The 23,776-nt window shown below is 44.9% G+C and overlaps 1 protein-coding gene across 6 annotated transcripts in view; it reads right to left on the bottom strand.

Annotated features, from left to right (window-relative positions):
* Positions 1-23,776, bottom strand: part of sulf2b (sulfatase 2b) — a 120,323-nt gene that overhangs the window by 8,459 nt on the left and 88,088 nt on the right. For all 6 annotated transcript variants that reach the window (XM_026155034.1, XM_026155039.1, XM_026155038.1 and 3 more), the window contains 7 exons: positions 18,106-18,256; positions 13,850-13,949; positions 13,197-13,272; positions 11,017-11,145; positions 6,005-6,061; positions 5,351-5,480; positions 912-1,152 (listed from right to left, as the gene is read on the bottom strand). In XM_026155034.1, the coding sequence (XP_026010819.1) occupies positions 912-1,152; positions 5,351-5,480; positions 6,005-6,061; positions 11,017-11,145; positions 13,197-13,272; positions 13,850-13,949; positions 18,106-18,256 (884 nt within the window). The remainder of the gene's footprint in view (positions 1-911; positions 1,153-5,350; positions 5,481-6,004; positions 6,062-11,016; positions 11,146-13,196; positions 13,273-13,849; positions 13,950-18,105; positions 18,257-23,776) is intronic.

The following is a 23,776-nucleotide window of genomic DNA, read 5'->3' as shown; positions in this document are numbered from 1 at the left end:
CTGAACTCAGAGATAAAGATCCAAACCATGACAAGAGTGTGCACTCCTCTACGACCGCATTGAGCCGCCTCAAACCTGCCATCAAACGTGTCATCCTGGCGAGATGAGTTTGTCAATCAGAGGAGTGAAAGAGATCTAAAGCTGACACGTCTGAGGACTTTATACACCGTCTTTCTCTCTGAGCACATACAGCAGTGCTCGTATCATCTCATATGAACCGCGGCTCCTGTTTCATGACAAACTTATTACCACAAAGCAGCGACAGCTACGCTGAAAAAAAAAACGAAAGTTTCAAATCAGCAGCAATCAGCAGCTGGAAAATTAAAAACTGCAAATAAGTGTCATGCAAAAACATTTTGGTACTATTTTCCAAAAGCTCTGACATTTCTTTGGTGAGAGGTTCGTCTGTTTGTGAGTATGACCGGCACTAATGTGTCATATCTGCAGGAGTTTGTCAGACTTGGTCACAGTGATGATTCCAACGTGTCGGTGTGTAGGTGCTCGTTTGAATTATTAATCGTTGGGATTAAAACATCTGCGTACACCAGTCATCCACAACAATGAAACCACTGTAAAGTCAGTAACAACAATCATCTTGTCCTGGCACTCTTTTAAACGCATCATCCAAATGTATCCAATCATCCATTCGCATCCTGCAGACGCCGCGAGCAGCATGATGACACAAACCCCACCACTGATCGCACCTTTAACCTGTTTAGGCTTTTAAGCGATTTATGGATGAAACTTAATAAAGGAATCAGAGAATTCCAGAAAAGCTGCTAAACTGCTCACACGTGGCGCTCAACAGTTTTCCATTTTAAACCCAACACAAAATTATTTTTTCATGAGGCAAACTGCGCATGCCTAATAATCACTGCTGCCCCCTGGTGGACTGAAGCGTTAACACTCACTCTTTTTGGAGAAGAAAGGCTTCTTGTTGAACGGCTTCATCATGGAGGGTCGAAGGTTCAGAGGTCGCAGGTCACGGAAATCGCAGTCGCAGGCACCAGAATTTGGAAGGTACAGTTGAGACTTGATGCTGATTGGACGCTGACGGCCAATCACACCCCTCTGGAAGCTTGTGGCCCCTCCTTCATTCTTACATTTGAAGAGCCGTAGCTTCCCCGTGGCGTCCTCCACACACTGCCACTTCTGCACACACAAAATCGAGCGCGAGGAATTATTTTTAACAGTTCAGAGGAGCCGGTTTAGTTTTCCCAACATCAAATGTTAGTATACAAAAGCTCCATAAATAAAATATAAATAAATACTTTAACGCGAATATTGAAAGCTGGAAGTTAAAAGGGAAACGGCATCCTGATAATCATATAAGGATTATCTTCAGGCAGGATGTGATGTCACATATACAACAACTTACAAAAGATGCAACAAAAGTTCACGAATCACAAAATTAAACAGAAAAATATTTGTTTACCTCAGAATTAATTTACAACAACACGCACGCTTAACAAAAGGCCTTGTTTGGTCCACTTGGTTCGGTGTAGCGCCGTAATCACACTGAGCATCTGACTGCTGCTGGTCTCGGATGTCAGGCTTTGATTTGTTCAGGCCGATGAAATTTTGGATTGAGGCTAAAGATCCTCACGTACATCGGGCCATGAACAGCTGATGTGAAACAGCAAAATCTCCAGACGCTTACGAGCAGCAGCTCTACTCAGAGCTCCTCAGTCAGTCTGTAGGGAGAATGTCCACAAGTCTCCAAGCAGAGGCTCGTTTCAGCTCTTTGACTCACAGCAGATAAATCAGACGCTTTGCCCGACAGCAGAGTTCCACCTTATACTCATTACTGCACAAGGCCTCGTACTCCATCCTGTCCATGTGACTGAAAAAGACCCTGAAATACTTCTGTGGTCGGGCCGTTAACTCTCAGCAGTGATGTTCTATTATTGACTATTGATCACTGATTGGCTGATTATCCTAATCTTATATTAAATAAGGTGACATGCACGTGAGCTTGTTTTAAACCGCTGATTACGGTGATACTCCAGGGGTAGCAACCAGCGACACCTGAGCTTCAACACGCCAGACTTGCACTGAGTGGCGTTCGTAGGTTTGAAACATGAGTAGGTTCCTTTCACACATCATCCCAAGGTAAACGCTGATTACACAATGTTTCTAGGACAAATCACACTGGCTTCTTGACTGCGCTCTGCCACCGGCTACAAAATCCTCGAAAGCTGTTGTGGAACCAAAAAGAACAAAAGAACAATGGTTCCGTTTTCTCCGACAGCTCCTGCAGGATCCTGATAGAAGCTATGAAAAGAGTCACTTTACTAAAGGAGGTGAAGAAGAGGCAGAGTGCCTCTGAAAACGAGAGGGAACCTTGGACAGGTGTTTGCACGATGAGAGAAGAGAGCTTCAGGACTTGTGAGGGTTCGAAACATTCACGTGGATTTGCTTTGATCTGCACGAACCAAACCTGCCGGGCTTTGAGTGAAGGGGGGTGAGGTAGGAAAGGCGAGGCTGGGAAGAGGCCGTCGATTGCCTCGTAAACACGCACGATACATTCAGAGTCTTCTTTTGCTTTCAGCGGCGGCTGCATCGTGACTCTGTAGTTGTTCATTAGAAGATTAGCATGACCCGAATGAATTGCGACTGTTGCCCTGAGTCACTCACGCTTATTAAAGAGCGACAAATGCCTGAATTATTAAGTACACACACATAAATGCAGTTTTCTTGGGGCTGTTTATCACAGCAACCCAGCAGCCGGCAGACTCTGTTGCTAAGAGACTAATCAACTTGCTAAAGGGATTTTTCGACAAGTGTAATTAACCTCAAACAAGCGTGAACACAAACACACAGTGACACAGCTCTAAATGTCTGGCAGAAAAGTTTCTGTTGTGCTGTCGCATCTCGATTCTCTCCACGTCTCTTTGATGCTGCAGCATTCAGCGAGTCCATTGTGTTCTGGTCGTTCCAGTCGTTACTGCAGTTATTGTATGTGTCTGGTTTACAGAGATGACATCTGGTTTTTCATCTCTGTGGCACAAGTCTACCCTGCTTCTTTCAAGTCTCTGTTTATTGGAGCGGTAGCCATCCCAGCTTTCCCGCCTGAAACAGCTTGTTACCGAAGACTGCACAGACCAAAGAAAAACTGCATCGGAAAGAGTGCAAACTTTATAGCCTGCATGTTCTGTCAAAGCGAAGCATGAATAATGAGCAATAAGACTGTGATTGAAGCCACAGGATCAGGAGTGAACGACAGGATCGTAGCAGTAAAACGATGAGACTGGCAGAGGAGGAGCAGTTAGGAGCACAGAGAAATTAAACATATGGGATTCGGATTCATCGGGTGAGGGCCTCCAGCTCGCACTGGAGCGGTTCGCAGCCGAGTGTGAAGCAGCGGGAATGAGGATCAGCACCTCCAAATCTGAGGCCATGGTTCTCAGCCGGAAAAGGGTGGAGTGCCCACTCCGGGTCGGGGATGAGTTCCTGCCCCAAGTGGAGGAGTTCAAGTATCTCGGGGTCTTGTTCGCGAGTGATGGGAGAAGGGAGCTGGAGATCGACAGACGGATTGGGGCTGCGGCTGCAGTAATGCGGACGCTGCACCGGTCAGTCGTGGTGAAGAGGGAGCTGAGTGTAAAAGCGAAGCTCTCAATTTACCGGTCGATCTACGTCCCTACCCTCACCTATGGCCACGAGCTGTGGGTAGTGACCGAAAGAACGAGATCGCGGATACAAGCGGCGGAAATGAGCTTCCTCCGAAGGGTGGCTGGCCTCTCCCTTAGAGATAGGGTGAGAAGTTCGGCCATCCGGGAGGGGCTCAGAGTAGAGCAGCTGCTGCTCCACATCGAAAGGAGCCAGCTGAGGTGGTTCGGGCATCTGACAAGGATGCCTCCTGGGCGCCTCCTTGGTGAGGTGTTCCAGGCATGTCCCACCGGGAGGAGGCCCCGGGGCAGACCCAGGACACGCTGGAGAGATTATATCTCTCGGCTGGCCTGGGAACGCCTTGGTATTCCCCCGGACAAGCTGGAGGAGGTGGCTGGGGAGAGGGAGGTCTGGACCTCTTTGCTTAGGCTGCTACCCCCGCGACCCGACCTCGGATAAGCGGATGAAGATGGATGGATGGATGGATGGATTCGGATTTCTGGAAGTTATGGAGTTGAGAGTAAATAGCATCTGGATGAAGTGATTAGACGAGGATTAAACAGGGATTAAGAGTAAATCAGTTCAATTGTGAACAAAATGATGGAATCAGGAAGAAATAACTGGATGGAGAAATGTAGAGTCCCGAGTGAGGAACGAAACGATGAAGTCACAACTCAAATAACGAGATGAAGACTAGAATAAAGTGGTAAGGTGTGCTGTAAACAAACAACAGGATCAGGGGAGACCCAGCAGAACATTATTCTGGAGTAAAATAAGAAATAGCAAATAGGAGTGTGCAGAACAAAGCAATGAGATCTTGAATAAAGCAATTTACCAAAGAGGAACATTTACTGGATTATGACTGAGGAATGGAGTGAATGTGATAATGTGATGTGAATGAAATAATAATAAAAACGAGTAGAATCAGGAATAAATCTCAGATTCAGACGTTAGAAATGGGATGTGAGGATATTGGGAAAATAATAAGGTTTGAAAGAATGATTTAATTGGATTGGGAGCAGAATGGAGCACAGAATAGGATTCTGGAGTAAGGAAAAGGATAAGAGTCATTTAAAAGAGTGATAATGGGACCAGGAATGGGTTACCAGAAGGAAGTTTAGAGAAAAAGCATTTTAGTGGAAGGAAAGGGAACGCTCCAAACCTGCTTCTGATCTAAAGTGTGGTGTGTGGAGCAAAGGGTTGGAATAAAGTACTGCAATCAGAATTAAGTAATGGGATCAAAAGTACAGTCAAGTAAGTTCAATGGAGCCAAATTTATAGGAATACTGATAATTTTATGAGTGAATTTGATTAATTTGGTGAACGGAGTGAAATAAGGTTTCTGGAGAAAATAGAAAATTAGGAACGTATTCTGGAGTAAAGTTAAGACTGGAGGTAAGGTAATGCAATCAGGGACACGTAATGAGATCAGGAGTGAAGTCAGTGGATGCAAACTCAGAGAATTCTGAGTGGTTTCATGGACGGCTACGCAGTGAAACTCATATGACTGACTCAGGAAAAATAAGGTATTCCAGAGTAAAAGAGAGGAATAAGATAATGCATTGAGGAATAAGCAGCTAGATCAAAAGTACAATAATAACATCAGGAGTGAAGTCATTGGATTCAGGAGATTATAAAAAAATCTGACTATTGTAGTGCAAGGATGGAGAAGGAACGTGATACCTTTGGGAGAAGTAGGATCAGGAGTCGAGGAGTAAATGAATCAGAAGTCTTACTGTACCTGTCCCGTCTGCTGGCAGGGCGTCTGGTACTCGGCTCTCTGACAGAGGTCTTTCACTCGTTGGCGTTTGGGCAGGAAGTTCTCCTCCTGCGATACTTCCTTACCTTCGACGACCTGGTGGAGCAGCTTCCTGTAAAAACACGAGCAGGGAGGAAATCTGCATGTTTAATGAATTCATGATTCAAAGTTAATAAAAGTTTATTTTGGCACATTTATGCATTTCTTCTGTCTGAATCAAGAAAGCTGCTTTTTTCTGTGTAAATGCTTCGGTGGCCTCGAGCGTGGGGGTCGATGCCACGGAGACGAAGCCAGCGAGCGACTCACTCGAGAGTTCTTTACAAACTTTTAAAAGTTAACCTTTAGCCCTCCGTTAGAAGAACATTTGACTGAATCAAAGCTTAATGATGTGTTTAAGCTGTGATTAATATCTGTCTCAGAGTTATTATGAGTTTTTACTAATTAACCAAAGATCATCAGGCAGATCTGCTTCCACCGGGTGGACGACACCAGCTGCACGTCCATGACTCAGGACAGTAGTTCTGGCTGCCATGTTTTCCCAGCAGTGAGAGCAGCTGCTGTGTTACACTCTGCACTGAACGTAGACTGTTATGTGTTATATTTTCCCGAGCAGCAGCAGTGATGTGTCGTCTTTACCCTCTCTCCACCAGGAACGAGTCTCTCCACACCTTCGGCTTCTTGTTCACTTGAAACCTGAAGAAGAGGATGAAAACAGCGAGAATCAGAATTCCTGCACTTCTCCTGCTATTTTTAACCCACAACCAACACTGTCGCACCCTCCGCCCGCCTTCACCTCACCTTCTTCTTTTTTCACGTCGACTCCATTAAGCACGACTGCCTTTACTGAAGCGGCGTCTGAACGAGCTGCTAAATGTGCATCGCCGCTTCATTTTACACCCCTAAACTTCGGGCTGGAGCTCCTCTCGCAGCCACGTCAGGAGCAGCGAGTTCATTTCAGTTCAAATCATCGAGCATTACACACATTTATATAATACTCATACCGTCCCCTCATTAAGCGCGTGACTCCATCTGGTTTCTATTCTGGGATGTTTGTAACGTTAACTTTCAGGAACAACATTTTGATTTTCCTCCTACACTTAAAAGAACAACAGTCACCGCAGTGGAAACGACTGCAGGACTTTTTCCAGTTGTTTGATTCACAGAATAAACAGCACAGAAAGACACAAACATGATAATGAGGCTGCGACGAGGATTTACACACAAAGGCGGCGGAAAATGTTGCTGCTCGATGTAAAAGCTTGTCTCCAAAGTTTGAAACACAATGAAGAAGGACTCATTTAAGTTTCCAATATGACAGCCATCAGCGCAGCAAACAACGAAATATTTGGATTTTTTTAGTTTTACATCCAAACAGTTGCCAGCGCAGCGCTTAGGTTTAGGGTTGGGTTGAACTTTAGCCACAAGCTGGGAGATGCTAAACACACCCTGGCCAAACGGAGCTCATAAGATTTTTGTTTCTTATGTGAAAACATGTAGAAAGTCTGTAAAAAGTCAGCGAATTAAATCTAAGTGCAACTATTAAGAAGCTGCTGGTGACCTGAAGGACAGCACCGCTATCCACCGATTCTCTGCTGTTCACAACGGTTTAAAGAGATAGAAGCAACAAGTGGGAGCCGAGCTGTCGAGTCGTCTCACGTCTGAGGCCACAGCGAGGTGTTCACAACAAAATCCCTCCTGCCTGTTCTGTGTCTGCTCCGGGCAGAGTCGGGCACGTTCAGAAGCTTTGTTGTCAAATGCCCAACATCCTTATTTTAAACTATTTTTATCATTTAGTTTCTTTTTATACGTGAAAAAACACAGCATAACACTGATCCTGGTGTTAGCTCAGGCAGACCATGAAGGCCAACTCAGCTGTGGCAAATCAGCTGACCTCGGTGTCAGCCCACATCAGCTGATGGCTCTGCTAATACCCTTTAAAGCATCTAATTGGCTGTCTTATACAGGGCACGCTATTTAAGCGGCTTGTGGAGGCGGGTTGTGGTTTCTGGGCGCAGTCGCAGGAAGGAGAGGTAGAGCAGTGTGTCTGATGAGGAGGGTGGGACACCTGCTGGGGACGTCTAATTAACCCCTCCCCCGACAGCATGTAGATTGTAGCAGATGAGAGACACGAGATGCTCAGCGGTGAGTCTGAGAGCCGGTGCAGCACAGCCGGTCACAGAGAGTCAGAGACTGTGTGAAAAATAATGTTTGAATAAAACTGTGAAAGTGAGATTTGCTGCCCAACGTTACTGTGGAGAACTCGCAGCAGCAGCCGGTACACTGCTTTAACCTGCTCACAGTGACTGCACATCTGCAAGCCGCTTTGCAACCATACCCACGCCTCCTTTTTCACGCTGCATCTGTGACTGTCATAACAGCTGCTTATGTCTGCTCACATGTGCTGGATGTCTTTCTGTTGCTCTTCCTGCCTGCAGATTTCAGCAGTAAAGGATCCAGAGCAGACCCATTTCACCAAATGCACCCTCATTATCAGGGGGCTGTCTTCTTGTTGGCTCTGCAGTGCAGCTGTCGATACTGTCATTGCGATTATAGCAGACCGTGATAGACTGGTGTTCGACTTCTGCTTATCTATGAGTCTGAACTGGCTAAGCAGAAGGAGATGGATTGATGGAAAACATCAAACGCCTTTTCACTACACTGGTATTGTTTGAAATATGTTTAACAAGCAAACAGATGAAGTCCAGGTTGCAATAAACTGGCACAAATAAAAATAGAATTATGATCATTTTTGGTCAACTGTACATGAAACCATATTTATTCATGACCTAGAATCATAACACACGAGTTACACTTGTGTTTTTAGGTGTGAAGACAGGCGCACACTGGATTTCTGACCACAGCGAAACAGTCAAACGTGGAAGACTAAACTATCTGTAAATGCCTGCGCAGTGTCTGTTCTCATGTTTGTAGCACAACAGGACCCTCTTTCTTTATTTGTTGGCTGTAAACTGCTATCAGTCACTGTTTTGTCCTGTGCTGCTGAAAATCTGGCTCCTCCTGAAAAACACCAGGAATCTATAATCATGTGCTTGTTGTGAGCTGTTAGCTGCTGCAAGACGAGTCTGGTTTAATTCTCCTAACTGCAAAGAGCAGACTGTTCTGGGAGAATCTGCACAGAATCAGTCCATTATTCTGAATAAACTCTCGGTAATCAGTCTTTCAGCTACTGTTGGTGTTTCCTCTGCACCTCACAGATAATAAAAAGGGAACAGCTGCTGTAAAGTTCGTCTCAGCACAGAATGTAAGGACTCTATTCAAATGTTCAGACAGATATCCTCAGAGGCTTCGGTGTGCTGCAGAACTGAGAGTACAGCTAAAAACGCTACGTTTCAGGTTTAAAGACACATATCTGGTTTGATTTAAATTCAACAACGTGAAAAACACAAAGATACGGCTGCATCACAACATGTTTAACCAGAAAAAAGACAAACAGCATGTCTGCTTGTACGGACAACGTTTTAGAAGACTTTAATTTCTGAACTATTGTTCTCATTCAGCTGCAACATCCCCCAAAGTCTCTGACCTGACATGGACCTCAAAAACCTTCACTACTCGAACCCTCGTGAACCTGTGCAATCTACTGAAACTCGGGTTTATCCCTCCATCCATCCATCCATCCCTCCATCCATCCATCCCTCCCTCCATCCCTCCCTCCATCTCTCCATCCATCCCTCCATCCCTCCCTTCCTCCCTCCCTCCCTCCCTCCATCCATCCCTCCCTTCCTCCCTCCCTCCCTCCATCCCTCCCTCCATCCATCCCTCCATCCATCCATCCCTCCCTCCATCCCTCCCTCCATCCCTCCATCCATCCCTCCATCCCTCCCTTCCTCCCTCCCTCCATCCATCCCTCCCTTCCTCCCTCCCTCCCTCCATCCCTCCCTCCATCCATCCATCCATCCCTCCCTCCCTCCCTCCCTCCCTCCCTCCCTCCATCCATCCATCCCTCCCTCCCTCCCTCCCTCCATCCCTCCCTCCATCCCTCCCTCCCTCCCTCCCTCCATCCATCCATCCCTCCCTTCCTCCCTCCCTCCATCCCTCCCTCCCTCCATCCATCCATCCCTCCCTCCCTCCCTCCATCCATCCATCCCTCCCTCCCTTCCTCCCTCCCTCCATCCCTCCCTCCCTCCATCCATCCATCCATCCATCCCTCCCTCCCTCCCTCCCTCCCTCCATCCATCCATCCATCCCTCCCTCCCTCCCTCCCTCCATCCGTCCATCCATCCCCCCCTCCCTCCCTCCCTCCCTCCATCCATCCATCCCTCCGTCCATCCCTCCCTTAGGGCTTCATTTAGCTCTAGGTCTGCAGAGACTTAATTACATTTTAGCTGCTCAGCTGATATCCGTCCACTAATTAAGCCAGACTAAATCATTCATCATTAGAAGTGATTGAGACTCTCACGCTGGTGTAGTTTATCTACTTTCCCTTGAACCTGGAAGTGGGAATTAAACTCCTTTGCGTGTGTGTCCAACACCAGCAGCTATATAACCTTCAAACCTTAGCAAGTGCACCTCACCCCCCCTCAGCTACCGACAGCGATGTATTGGTCACTGGCAATCACAGCGGGATAACAGGATGAAGTGACTGTGGAAAAGATCTCCCAACCACAGTAGGAAAGGAAACCTCAGCTTTAGAAGGAAGAAGCCACTCACAGAATAAGTCCAGTCACCTATAACTTACCTAATGAAGTCATTTACAATTGACTTGAGCACCAAATGGATTGTTTCCATTGACCTGACAGCATGTACAACTTATTATGAGCAACACAGAGTGAAGCGGTTCTCAGTGAAGACAAACAGATATAGTTTCATTAATTGAAAGCAGCTCCGATGTTTCCTACACAGATGGTCACGGTCCGTTTACCAATCAAATCTGACACATTCCTGTAGTTGGGGACTATTTTTACTGATGGATGAATCCACATTTGGTATCATGAGTCCTCACAGGAGGGTGTATGGAGATGAAATGATCACCAGTTTAGGTTATCGGCACTAAACCGCGACCCTGTGTGCAAAATCCTTTCGCCTCAGCTCGGCAGGTTTGACAGCCCCCCGAAACGCTTTCCTGTTTGTTCCGACCTCCTGACCTTTATGTTTGCCTTTGTTGACGCTCTGATCATTATAAATATTAATAGAATATTTCTCTCGCTCCAGGCGAACCAGATGGCTCTTTGTGCTGCCGAATAGCGGCGCAACCAGGAGTTTAAATGAGGTCGTTACAGTTGAGAGACGCCCTGCTGCTCCAACGACTCTCTGCAGGAAGATGATTTACATACTGGTGATGTGTCTCTGTTCTCTGACCTCTGTTTTCAACAAGCAGCTGATTACCTCACTGTGAACTCTGAGAAATGAACTTCAATCTGTGTTTAATGGTTTGTGTGTTTAGGATGATTAATGGCATGAAAAAACTACTGTTTATTTATTCAGAAGCTCTTTGAGCGCTCAGATGGTTAAAGAGCATCTTAGCTGGGAAAACGGTGACGCAACAGCTCCTTCAGATGGTTACAAAACAAGGAAGTGAAATGCTTTAACAATCTGGCATTTAGGTGTGTGTGTGTGTGTGTGTGTGTGTGTGTGTGTGTGTGTGTGTGTGTGTGTGTGTGTGTGTGTGTGTGTGTGTGTGTGTGTACCTGTTGGCAGGTTTGTCTGTGTCCAGCAGACTCATTATCGACTTTCCGTCCATATCTGGAGGCGTGTCGACGCCAGCGATGTCCAGGATGGTCGGAGCCAGATCGATGTTTAGGACCATGTGAGGGTTACTGACACAAACATGCAAACAGAGTATGAGCGCTTATTTTATTATATGTGTGCCTGTTTTAGCTTCATGTTGTCATAGCGAAATCCGAAAAAGAAACTGTTAATAAGACTTTAATAAATGTCTCCTTTTTACCAAAACAGGGCTTCAATTTTCATGTGACATTCATTAAATGTGACATGTGGCACAGATGCATCATACATGGTTTTATTGCAGCTGTGCACACACACACACATACACACACGCACACACACACACTTTCGTTTTGCTATCTTAGTGAGGACATCTCATTGACATAATGCTAGCTGCTTAAGCTAACCATCTAAAATCAGTGCCTAACCTTCAGCTTAAACCCAACCACAGCCTAAATGTAACTCTGACACTAAAACCACATTTTCATCCTCAAAATGCCTTCAAACTCGTGGGGACGGGCATTGTGTCCTCATGAGTGACTATTGGTCCCCACAAGCATGCCAATTTTTCTGTCCTCACAAAGATATCTAAACATGTACACACACACACACACAAAGTCAGATCTTCTTAAATTAACTCATTTATTTGACGAGCCCTCCTCCGCCTATGCTACGCCTCTTTTACAGACTGTAGGTAACAACACTTCCTGAAAGACACAGGAGATAAGGGGCAAAAATTTGTTTTTTGTTATACCTCAAAACCTTTTAAGTGAAATCTTCCACCATGAAAACGGTGTTTGCTGCCACAGCAGAACACCAGAAGATTAAAAAAATACACATAATGGAAAATGTTAAAAAAGGACAAATTACTCGTCGCATCTTGCTTTGTACTGATATTTTAAAAGTGAATTGCTGAAGGCAAAACAGACCCGAGAGCTTTTACAGACTTCTGTTGGGTTTGGAGAGCAGGGGGGAAAGTTCACGGGGACATTTATTGTGAAGTATTGCAAACAAAGTGTTTTTTATCTCAATAACGTCTGCTCCGAAGAAGGGAAAGAAACTCTCGCCCTGAACCCGTGATCATCTCGTGGAACCGCTCTGACTGTGGTAATTCAATTTGACACACACAAACGCACACAGTAGCACACTCTGAAGAAAACAGTGCTGTCACATTTTTCATGGATACGATCTTTCTGCTGCTTCACGTCTCCACAGATTCTTTATATTTTTGGTTCTGAGATTTTTTAAAGCAGCCTGTACGCTCGTGGTGGAGACCAAAACCAGCAGGTTTTTGTACATGCTCCATCAGCTTCTCTTCCCTTGCATCCACCATGTGGTGCTGAGCACTGAGGGTTTGTTTGCTGCTCGAAACAGGAACAGGAATTTAAAAAAGGAACGACTCCAATGAAGCAGAGACGTTGCTGATAGCTGAGCCTTGTTGGTTAAGGCTTATTTTTCTTTTCTGTACATTTAATTGGGCTGCAAAAAACATGCATTTTAATTACTGATTGCATTATTATTTACTCAGTAAATTAATTAACTGCTTGGCCTAAAAGTACCCTGCAAAGTGCTTTTTTTAATCAACTGCCAACAACAGAGACCATCAATATATGTATTATTTGACGAGATGCTCTTTAAAAACAAATTGCTAGAATTGGATCATACAAGTCCGTGTGCTGGGACATGATGGCGTGCGCCACAGTTTGAGTGGCTGGTAATGATTCATTACCTGAAAATGACTGTTTGGTGTGTGGATGGAGAGCCAGCTCTCATCACCAGATTTCTACCTGAATATCAGTCTGACAAAGAAGCTGATGCTTGCTTGTAAATGTGCACATGCAGGTGGTCAGGAAGGGTCCACAGGTGCATGGGAAGGTGACCTCGGGCCTCAGTGAGCCCCTGACATGCAGGTTGCATGGGGAAAATGTGAATTCCCTAACCAGCTGGCATGTGGGAGGTGGAGTCTGTGAAAATAGAGGGGGGTGCACTAAAACCCTTCTTGCGATTGCTGTGGTCATGAGCAGGCGGCCACAGCTGTCTGTGTTTTATGGACTGAACAAAGTAACGTTTAAAGTTATCACTGAGTTCAGAGGATCGGCGGCGCCTTTGTGCAGTGAATTGTTGTTGAGCTGTGTGTGCTTACATGCTGCCCTGCTCCACGTTAGGTCCTCTGATGTAGAACGGGACTCTGATGTCAAACTCGTACGGCATAGATTTACCTGGAGACACACACACACACACACACACACACACACACACACACACACGTTATTAATGCTGTGGTTTGTAGCTGAGGTGGTGACACTGAAGCTCGCACACACAGGTGTGTTTTGCTGTCACGTTCTGACGTTATCTTCATGCTCAGCACAGTTTTCTGATGATCAAACACAAAACATTTGTTCCTTTAAACTCAAACATTTTATTATCTTGGATTCTTCAGATGTTCTTTACGTGCATCTGAAATTCTGTTTGCTGTTCAGCCCGTACTCACAAAGAGCGATTGTCCAATTTCCAGACTCTTAGAATTTGTGCTGTTTCGCTGTTTATTTTGTACATAATGCTGCTTCATCTGCTGGAGAAGGGTTCTTAAAATGAGTCTGGCACACATCTCACAGTGTTCCTCCCTGCACTGCAGCTGTTTTCCTACTAAAAAAAAATCTAATCCTTTAAATCACAAATCAGGATGTTTCCAGATGATAATCAAGTTTAATCAGTTATAAAAATTATCACAAATTCTTTCTTCCATCGGCAGAAAAAGAATCAGGCAGACACAAGAACCTTATTCTCTGTTCGTACCTTTAACGAGGCCGAACTGGCCGATGTGGTAGCCGTGATCTGACGTGTAGATGATGTAGGTGTTTTCCAACTCGCCCGTCTCCACCAGCATGTTATACAGCTGAGAAACAAACAACACCATTTCAGTCTGTGGCTTAAAAAAACGGAGTGATTTTGCACACTGGTCATCTTTTATCTGTTCACACTTCCACCAAACTTGACTCACTTTTGTGAGTGTGGACGCTTCCTCTTTGCTCTTTAAATGCTTTGCTTCTTTTATTGATTTTTATGCTGATTTATTCCCTTTTTTCCTGTATGAGCTTACCTGCGATAGCTTCTGGACACTTATAGATCATTAGGACTAAAGCGTTTTTAACAGAAACAGCAACATTTTTATAGTTACCTTATCCTCAGCGCTCCGTGTGTCTGTGGCCTACACACAGCTGAAGCCTGATTACAGCATCTGGGCACCGAGCAGCCTCAATAGCCTGGAAAGGTGCTAACCGCTAGGCTAACTAGCAACAAGATGCCTTCCCTCTCCACAGATGACTACCACAGCCTCCTGCAGAAGATTGCAGTACTGGAGACAAAAATTCATCGCTTAGAAGTAAACGTGGAGGTAAATGGACTGTGTGGAAATGAAACAACCTTGCCTTTGATTCAAAACAATGGCGATGAGCAACCTAGTACACAGCTAAGGAGCACAGATAACATGACCAAGAAAGTAGACTCTGTGCATTATTATAAATCCTCAAGCGATAATCCCCCCCTGGACTGTCTTGGTGCAAAACCAAGACATAAATCATGTCTCCTGGAAGGGGGAGGACGTATCACAGGCAGGGCACAGCGAGCTGAAATCTCTGAAACCGACTGGCCTTCACTTCCTACGAGACAGAGAAGCTCTTCTACCCCTGTATACGAGAGGAAACAGGACTGGACAACCGTGAATAGGAAGGTTAACAACAAACCTTCAAAACAACTGAATGTGAAACTGCAGAACAGATTTGCTCCACTATCAAAGGACCCTGGATCTATATTGGACAACCATCCATCTAAAAGTAGCGAAGTAAGGTCTGAAAATCTGTTGAAAAGTAAAAGACCACAGGGAAAGCTCAAGGCTAGGCCTGAAACTCTGATTGTGGGTGACTCTGCCGTAAAGGATGTACAAATGATGTGCGGTAAGAACACTAAAGTCCTCTGCTTTCCTAACGATATGGTCAACAACCTGAAGGAGAGAATTCTTCAAATTGCAGATGAATATCCAACTGTGACAAACATTGTTCTGCATACAGGGTCAAACGATGTGTCCAAACAACAGTCGGAGGTTCTGAAACGGGACTTTACTGGATTATTAAATACTGTAAACTCTCTGAATGCAGCTGTATTCATCAGTGGACCTGTACCGCCGGTCAGAGGAGGAGACGAGAGATTCAGCAGGTTGTTTGCACTGAATAAATGGCTTATATCAGCATGTACGGGCGACCGTGGCTCAGGGGGTTGGGAAGCATATCTGTAACCGGAAGGTCGCCGGTTCGATCCCCGGGCTCTCTGTCCTGGTCGTTGTTATAACAACTGTAGCTTGCCTCCACCAATGTAAGAATGAACGAATAGTGGAATTGTAAAGCGCTTTGGGTGCCTTGAAAAGCGCTATATAAATGCAATCCATTACTATTATGTACTGACCACTCAGTGCATTTTATCAACAACAGGCATCTGTTTAAAGCAAATGGATTTAATTTTAACAAGTCAGGGGCGAAACTGTTCACCTCCAACTTGTTTTATTCCATACGTCATCCATCTGTGCTTGGTGCCAAGGCTGAGATAAAAGAGGAGTTATCTCATAAAGAGGAACAAACAGTACTCCAAGAACAGACAAAGCCCAGCAGAAACCTTGAGGAGGAGCTCCATCTGCCCCCACCTGGGAAGAGCCTCAGAAAGGAGAGACATCTGAGGCAAGAAGAGGGGTCCCTATTTGCCTCCAACTCTCTCAACAACACCAACGACCAGGACCAGGGACCACGACCTTCCCCAGTCCCCCAAACCCCTGACAGGCCATCACCCTCCTCCCCCTCCCTTTCTCCCTCCTCGCCACACCTGAAATTCACTGAGGAGATGATGGAGCGGGTCAATGCTGGGCTCAGATCTACCCCCCGGCCCAATCCCTTTTTGTCCCCCATAAACCCCCCCACCAGAGCAGCCAAAGGTTCGCCATCGAGCCCCGCCCTCAACAGAGCAATCGAAGTCACATTGCCCAGCCTCGTCCCCCTTAGTTCCTCCTTACCACCTTCATGCCCTGTCTCCACAGTCTGATGTGTGATGTGTGGAGGGTCCGGGCTGCGAGGATTATGGCAGTGGTGACTTTTCCCAGGAGAAGCTGGGACCCTGTTTACTAGAAGGTTTTAACATTTCTGTACTTTTAGGTGACAGAAGGAGACATGTGGCAAATAATGCCTCTAAAACACTTAAGTTGGCTTTATTAAACGTTAGATCTTTAGCTGGGAAAACATTTTTAATTAATGATTTAATCACTGAGCACAGCCTTGATTTTATGTTTCTAACTGAAACTTGGTTGGACCAAAGTAACAGTGGAGCTGTTCTCATCGAGACGACCCCTCCTAACTACAGTTTTATCAGTGAGGTCAGGGTGAGCAGGAGAGGAGGAGGGGTTGCTGTCTTATTTAATGAATCATTTCAATGTAAGCAGCTATCTCCTGGAAGTTTTCAGTCTTTTGAATATGTGGCTTTACAGCTGAAGGCCCCATCCAAAGTTGTGTTTCTTAATGTTTACAGGCCTCCCAAATACTGCACAGACTTTTTTAATGACCTCAGTGAACTGCTGTCTGTGATCTGTGTTGATTTTGACTGTGTAATTATTGTTGGGGATTTTAACATCCATGTGGACAACCCTCAGGACAAAGGGACTAAAGACCTGAGTAACACTCTGGGCAACTTTGGGCTGACTCAGCATGTAACAGAGGCCACACATAATAGAGGACACACTCTTGACCTACTGATCTCCAAAGGCCTGAGCATTTCAAAGGTTACTGTGTCTGATGTGGGCCTGTCTGATCATTACTGTGTTTTCTTTGAAAGTAAAATTTCAGCCCCCACAAATATATCAACAACAGTGATCACAAAACGGTGTATAACTGAACACAGTAGTGAGAACACTCTCTCACAGTCTGTTCTCTAAAATCTAAAAGAGGAATTATGGATTGGATCAACTGGTCCCTAAATGCAATTGACACCCCTTTCTCAACGAGAAGTTTGGGCTCGGGTGAGCCTGAGTGCTGAAGATATCTACCTATTCAGAACCATGGTAACAGGGTTCTGGCTGATCGGGTCTCTGTCCTGGTCATTGTTATAACAACAGTTTATTTAAATCCAGGTTGAAGACTCACCTGTTCTCAGCTGCATTTGAATAAAGCACCAAATCCACACTTTTAAGCTTAAATTTCAAAACTTACACTAACTACTGATCTTATCTATTTCTGATTTTATCTGTTTTGATTTTATATACTGTTTTGTTTGTTTGTTAAGCTTAAATTTCAAAACTTACATTAACTACTGATTTTATCTACTGTTCTGATTTTATCTGTTTTGATTTTATATACTGTTTTGTTTGTTTGTTTGTTTGTTAAGTGGGTTTAGAGCTCTGGGTAACTCCCCAGCTGGGTCTAGACTGGGTCTAGAGAGTATTTTAAATTCAGGGAATTTAAAATAGAAAGTAGCTCGTCCACAGAAGGACTGGTAGCTCCCCTTACGATAAGGGTTCAGATCGCGCGAACAGGTGTGAAATGTGTGTGTTTAGTTAGTTTGTTTGTTTGCTTGTTTTAATCAATTTTAAATCATGCTTTTTATTTGTTTTTGTTTCTAATGTCTCTGTAAAGCACTTTGAATCACCTTGTTGTTGAATTGTGCTATACAAATAAATTTGCCTTGCCTTGCCTAATAACACAAGCTATCTTTTTCCAGCCATCAAGTGTGTAGCTGGTGGTTTGTGTGTGTGTGTGTTCCGGTCAAAATCTGACATTTGCTATCCTTGTGGGGACCAACAGACCTGGATTTTGGTCTCCACGGGGTTGAAGGCATTTTTCACACTCAAAATGTGGTTTTAGTGTCTGGGTTACAATTAGGTTCTGGTTAGGGTAAGCGTCAGGGTTAGGCATTCATTTTTGATGGTTAGGGTAAGCGGCCAGGGAAAGCATTATGTCAATGAGATGTCTCCACGAGGATAGCAATACCAGACGTGTGTGTGCTTGTGTGTTAGTGCCCACCTTCTCCACGCTGTCGTCCACAGACAGAAGCGTCTGCAGCCGTTTCCTCTGCAGCATGTTGGTGAACTCCATGTGAATGGGCTTCATGGGGCCGGTGTAACGCATGATCCAGTGCTTATCTGGGTTCGGCGCGTAGTTATAACTGGGAGTACTGGTGAGAAGAACAGTGACAGGAAAGGAGATAAGACAGGTGGAGTGTTGGGTAAATCCTGAGTTATTTGTGCTGAAAAGACGATCTGGCTTTGGATAGTCTGTGATAGCACCGTTTACAACCAAAGCTCTGTATATCAGAGCAATGTGATGCCATGTGATCAGAGAGGAATGCTGCGAGTGCTTTAAATGTGCTCTGTTCTGCTTTTTCCAGTGTGTTAACAGATTGTATTATAAGTTTAATCATGAGACTGACTCTCGGTTGCCTCAAACATGTTGTGGAGAAACCTCTATGTGAAAGATACAGGATGGATTTCCCAGACAAATCCAAGCATAATGATCACGAATTTGAGGCTTTCCTCCCCCCAAGTACTTCCAATCCCAGCTTCTGAGAAATGGAGTCCACTAATCACTGACATCAAGAAACGACTGACTACCATCAAAATACCGACTCAAAGACAAACTGTGCAAAGTCGTATATATGTGTAAATCACAGGGCAAAGCTGTGCAACTGCCACACACTTTCTACAGCAGGGGTCAGCAACCCTGAGCACGCATGGTTAACTGAAGACACGGCCATAGCTGGACTGGCCATCGGGCATACCGGGCATTTGCCCAGTGGGCCGATGTGATTTTTCGTTTTTATGGGCCGATGATTTTTTTTTTTTTTTTTTTTGTAACGGTATAAACAATGAAAGGTGGTGGATTGGCCAGATGCTGGCCGATGTGTAGAAATAACACAGTTGTTTGGTGGTGGCTATGGCGGAGCTAGCATAAAGGCCAGCAGGTGGATGAGGGAAAGGGGAGGCAGGACGAGGAGAGACCAGAGGCGGAAGCCGGTCCAAGGGTGAACTGAACTTCAGGTAAGAAGTTATGACCTGCAGTCTATCTGGGTCAGATATAAACAAAGTTTAGGTGGAGTTTATTTTCGTTGTGCTGACTTTTAACCGTCAGTTACAATAACTCGTATTGCGTACTAGCTAGCATGACAGCTGGGTGGGTGCTGTGATGTTACTGATAGTGAACTTTATTTTATTCATAAGGTTAGTTAGCAGACTTGTCGACCATCCCGTAAAAAACATAATCGTCCCGCATTCAGAGAAAATGTTACGCGTTTCATATTGAGCTGAGAAGGGACGCAGTTTGTCCCGAACTTCAGCTAGAATGGAAAAAGACACAAAGCTGGATTTATTCTGCGTCTTTACGCTGCACAGCTGCCTCTTCTCCTCTCATCCTCTCCCCTCCCTCTCCTGTTTCTACTTCAATCATGAAACTGATCAATGATCAGCTGATCAGCTTTTCTCTCTTGTTTGTTTATCACTTTGCGCCAGAAAGAGGAAACCAGCGGATGTCGCGGTAAACAACAGCAGCATGAATGAGTTGAAGGGAAGTTATGAACTGTTTCTGAGAGACAAATAACACCAGGATCCTTTTCTAAGTAGCTGACAGCTGGTAACTGTGCAGGGGCGGGTCTAGCAAAGTGTTGCCAGGGGGCCATGTAGGGCATTAACAGGGAGAGGGGGGCACAAAGAAATACTTTTCTTTCTTATTCTCATTTAAAATGTCTCGCTTTTAATAAATAATTATCTGAATCTTACAACCAAAGTTTTTAGTATGACATAAAATGTATAGAAATCATACATATACCAACAAGACTGCACATCACTGTCACAACAGCGTCTGTTTTCATTCAAAGGCTTTATGGCTTTTCCTATAATACCTGGTGGGCCGGTCTGTAGTCAAAATGCAGTGCATTAATCTGAGAAGGTGCATTAAAAAATAAATGGCCGGGCCAGCGGTGCACATCACAAATCAGCTCACATACACACATTAGTTGTGCTGCTTCTTAATGACGGTATCTTAGCTAACAACCCCAACTACCAGATTCAGCTTGTAATTGGCTAAAAATAACTTAGCTTACTGGTGAGAGGGACGTTGCTAGCTGGCAGTTTTTTCAAGCAATGTTGAAATTTCCACTTTCCAACACTTCAAATACTTCAGGAGCTTTCCGCTCAGCGCAGCATCAGCACCGTGGAGACACACGGATACATCCGTAGATTCGAGACAGAATTCACAATGCGTTTTCGGGACTTTCAGGTGTTTGGACCAATGTTTTCTTTTCTGATCAAACCAGAAAGCTTTAATGAGCAGCTGGTTGTCTCACATTAACTGGCTGAGTTAATGTCAGTTAATGCAACATCGAAGCAGCTGGAATCCACAGCTGTGCGTGTTCATGGAGCTGCATGTTCACCTGCTGGACATCACTACCTGACAAGCTTAACTGTCTTCAGAACATTGCAGAGGCCTTATTGACAGTGTTTGGCTCTACATGTCTGTGTGAGCAGATTTTCTCTCACATGAGTCCTCAGGTAGCCGTCTGAATGCTGGACACTCGCAGACCTGTGTCTCTGAGTGGGAGACCAGAGATCACGTTAACATGTGTGTCTCTGTATTAACAAACATGCCATGTTGGCCCAGTTTATTTTTCTTATCATTGTTGTGAGGAGACCATAAACAGCATTTGTATTTTCTGTTGTACAGTTCATTTGCTTTTGTGTATAAAAAGTCATTTTTGTTTCCAAATAGCTGATAACTATTCGCTGATAGCTGCCAACATCTGCGAACAAATATAATCCTATAAAGTGGCTCTACATAGTGTGTAACTGTTCATATAGAGCTTTATTACATTTATTGCTAATGCAATCATATGGCACACTGAAATTTTAGATGCACTCATCATCAGAAAGGTTGCCGAGCCCTGCTCTACAGTAACAGCCAAGTTAGCTCTGTGAGTGACTTTGCTCCACGATGATTGGATGTGTTGTTGTATCTGTGGTCGAGGATGAATTATGACACGATGGGCACTAGAGCAGCATGCTAAAGAAAAAAAGGTCTACAGATGACAGAAATGTGTTTTTGGTCTATGTTGAACTTTTCTTTTGTGTGTCTTTGTGGTGGTTTTGCACCCATTTGTTTTATTTTTGTGTCTCCTTTCAGTCCATTTGAAGTGTTTGTGGTCGTTTTGAGACTCTGTGCAATCCTTTAGTATCATTTTGCATCCTTGTTTTCATTTTGTGTGCCTTCTCATCTCCAACATCTTTGTGTGTTTCTCTGTGGTTGTTTTGTGTCAGCTTGTGGTCGTTCAGTCTGCAAACATGTTTCATCTGCTTCATGCTTCTTTCAAGAAATTTCCACATCCACTTGTGTTTATTGTGTCTTCTTTTTCACTGGTTAACGTCTCTGTGATCAGTTTGTCTCCATTTCTGGTCCTTTGAATGTCTTTTTTGTTATTTTTATTTCACTTAACTTTACAAGAGGAAATATCACTTAATACGAAGGCCCTCAGACTTGGCCTGTGGCCTGCAGACCTTGGCAGTAATTGCTCGATGTCTGTGCTGATGTCAGGTCTCGGTAAGTTGTGTGAACTGATCAGGAACAAGACTTGTATTTACTAAAGCTGCTGCAGCAGCAACAGGAAATTAAATGAGAAAAACAGGAAATGGAAGAAATGAAAAACTGTATGAGCTCCAGCAGGGTTGTAAAGGTCTACTGGCTATGAGGCAGCAATGCCTGATCCACAAGCTGCTTACAGACTTACCCGAGAAGAGTTTAGGCTAAAAGTGAAGTGAGCGAGCCAGCGATGTGCCGAACAGTCTGAACATTGCTCTTCTAAAAATACGTCTTCTCTTTGTGATTATGGTTTAATGTGTCGATAACAGCAGAAACTGCAAAACTGAACCATTCCACATGCTTTTTGGATTCACAGCAACTTCCTGCTTTATGGCATGACCGTATTTTAAAGGAGGACTAATCTCTAAAATAGAAAAACATGAATTTGTAAGTTTGCTCACTCTCAAAGGACGAGACTGTAGACGTGCACAAGTTTAGAATGGACCACAGCAGCGGTCCCCAACCCCCGGGCCACAGACCGGGACCGGTCCGTGAGTCGTTTGGTACGGGGCCGGGAGAGTTGAGGCTCGGGTGGTTTTCAGAGTTTTTATCGGTAACTCGGTTTCCCTGGGTCATTTCCCGTGTTGTAGTTGTGTTTTATTTTGAAAGAAATATTTACACGTTACCATAGCGACCAGAGAGCATTAAGGGGCAGCGAGGAGGATGTTACTCTCAGTGTTGTTGGCGCATTTCAGGAGGACGCTGCTAATAAAGTTACACAGTTACACAGTGACTTCCCGTTTATTATTATATTTACAAAACACCACAGTTTTTGTCTCGGTCGTATCGTTTTATTCTGTTGTAATTATCCACGAGACCTTAAAGGCTCTGTGAAAATATTGTCTGACATTAAACCGGTCCGTGGCGGGGGAGCGCTGGACTACACGGCCATCAGCAAGAAGCCTGGTGAGAGGGTGACAACTGTTGGTGAGATTATTGCAAATGGACAAAATATAAATGACCATGAGCCACCCTGGGTCTGGAGCTCCATGCAAGGTCTTGCCTCACAGGGTGAAAATGACCATGAGAAAGGTGGTTGTTAATAATCTGAAGGCAGTTGGGACGACAGTCACCATGAACCCCACTGGTAACACACTGCATGATTGAGAAGGCTTGGAAGAAAGTGCTGAGGAAACCAACATCGAGCTCTTTGGCACCAACTGGACGTGCTGGGTTGGAAGGAAGACGGCTCAAACGACAACCACAGTCAAGCACGGAGGCGAGGACATCATCAGATTTTCTGTTAAGGATACAGGACAACTTGGCTGTAGGATGGAGCTGCATGGATTGAACTTGGATGAGAGCTTCCTTCCCTCAGCCAGAACACTGAAGATGAGTTGATGAGTCTTTCAGCAAGACAGTGACCGAAGGCACCAAGGCAACAAAGCAGTGACTGAAGAAGAAGCACATAAAGGTCATGGCTTTGTCCAGACAGCTGAAGCTTGGAGTTGCTGAACAGCATCCAAGAAAGCTGAAGGATTGAGAGAGTTTCTGTAAGGAGGAGCCGGTCAGTCACCCTCCTGAGATGTGACCAACAACAGGAAGCATCTTACTGCTGTTCTTATCAGCGTGGGTTTGCCCACCAAGTTTAAGACACCGAGTCTGAATGCTTCCTCTAACTTTTATGTATATATGGAGGCAATAAACAAAACACCAGGCTGAATATGAATACAAATGTATTCCACGCAGTGTTAGAATGAACCGCACGTGTGATGTGTGCGTGTCTGTGTGTAGCTGAGTGTAATATCATGTTTGGACACATCAGGCTGTGTGAGGAGTGATGACAGCAGATGCTCCTTTTCATTAATAACACAGTCTCTGTCCTCCTGCTGTGTTAGCTGCAGAAGATGTTCCTGCACTGTGTTCTGCGTGGATAATGAATGACTCCCATCAGCTAACTCGTTTACTCCTCTCCTCGCTCCTGCTCGGCAGCTTCATAATTAAATTTCCTCGTCGGGACAGAAATGCTGTGGGCAGCTGGAAGCATCTGCACGGGCGCAGGCGGGCTGGAACACTTCGGTCCGTCTGACAGGCGGTCAGCTGACACGTGTGGAGCTCGTGAACTCGTTTT

Source organism: Astatotilapia calliptera, chromosome 20 (genome assembly GCF_900246225.1).
Source record: "Astatotilapia calliptera chromosome 20, fAstCal1.2, whole genome shotgun sequence".
NCBI lineage: Eukaryota > Metazoa > Chordata > Actinopteri > Cichliformes > Cichlidae > Astatotilapia > Astatotilapia calliptera.
Note: the sequence above shows the minus strand (reverse complement) of the source record. Positions and strands in the feature narration are given on the sequence as shown.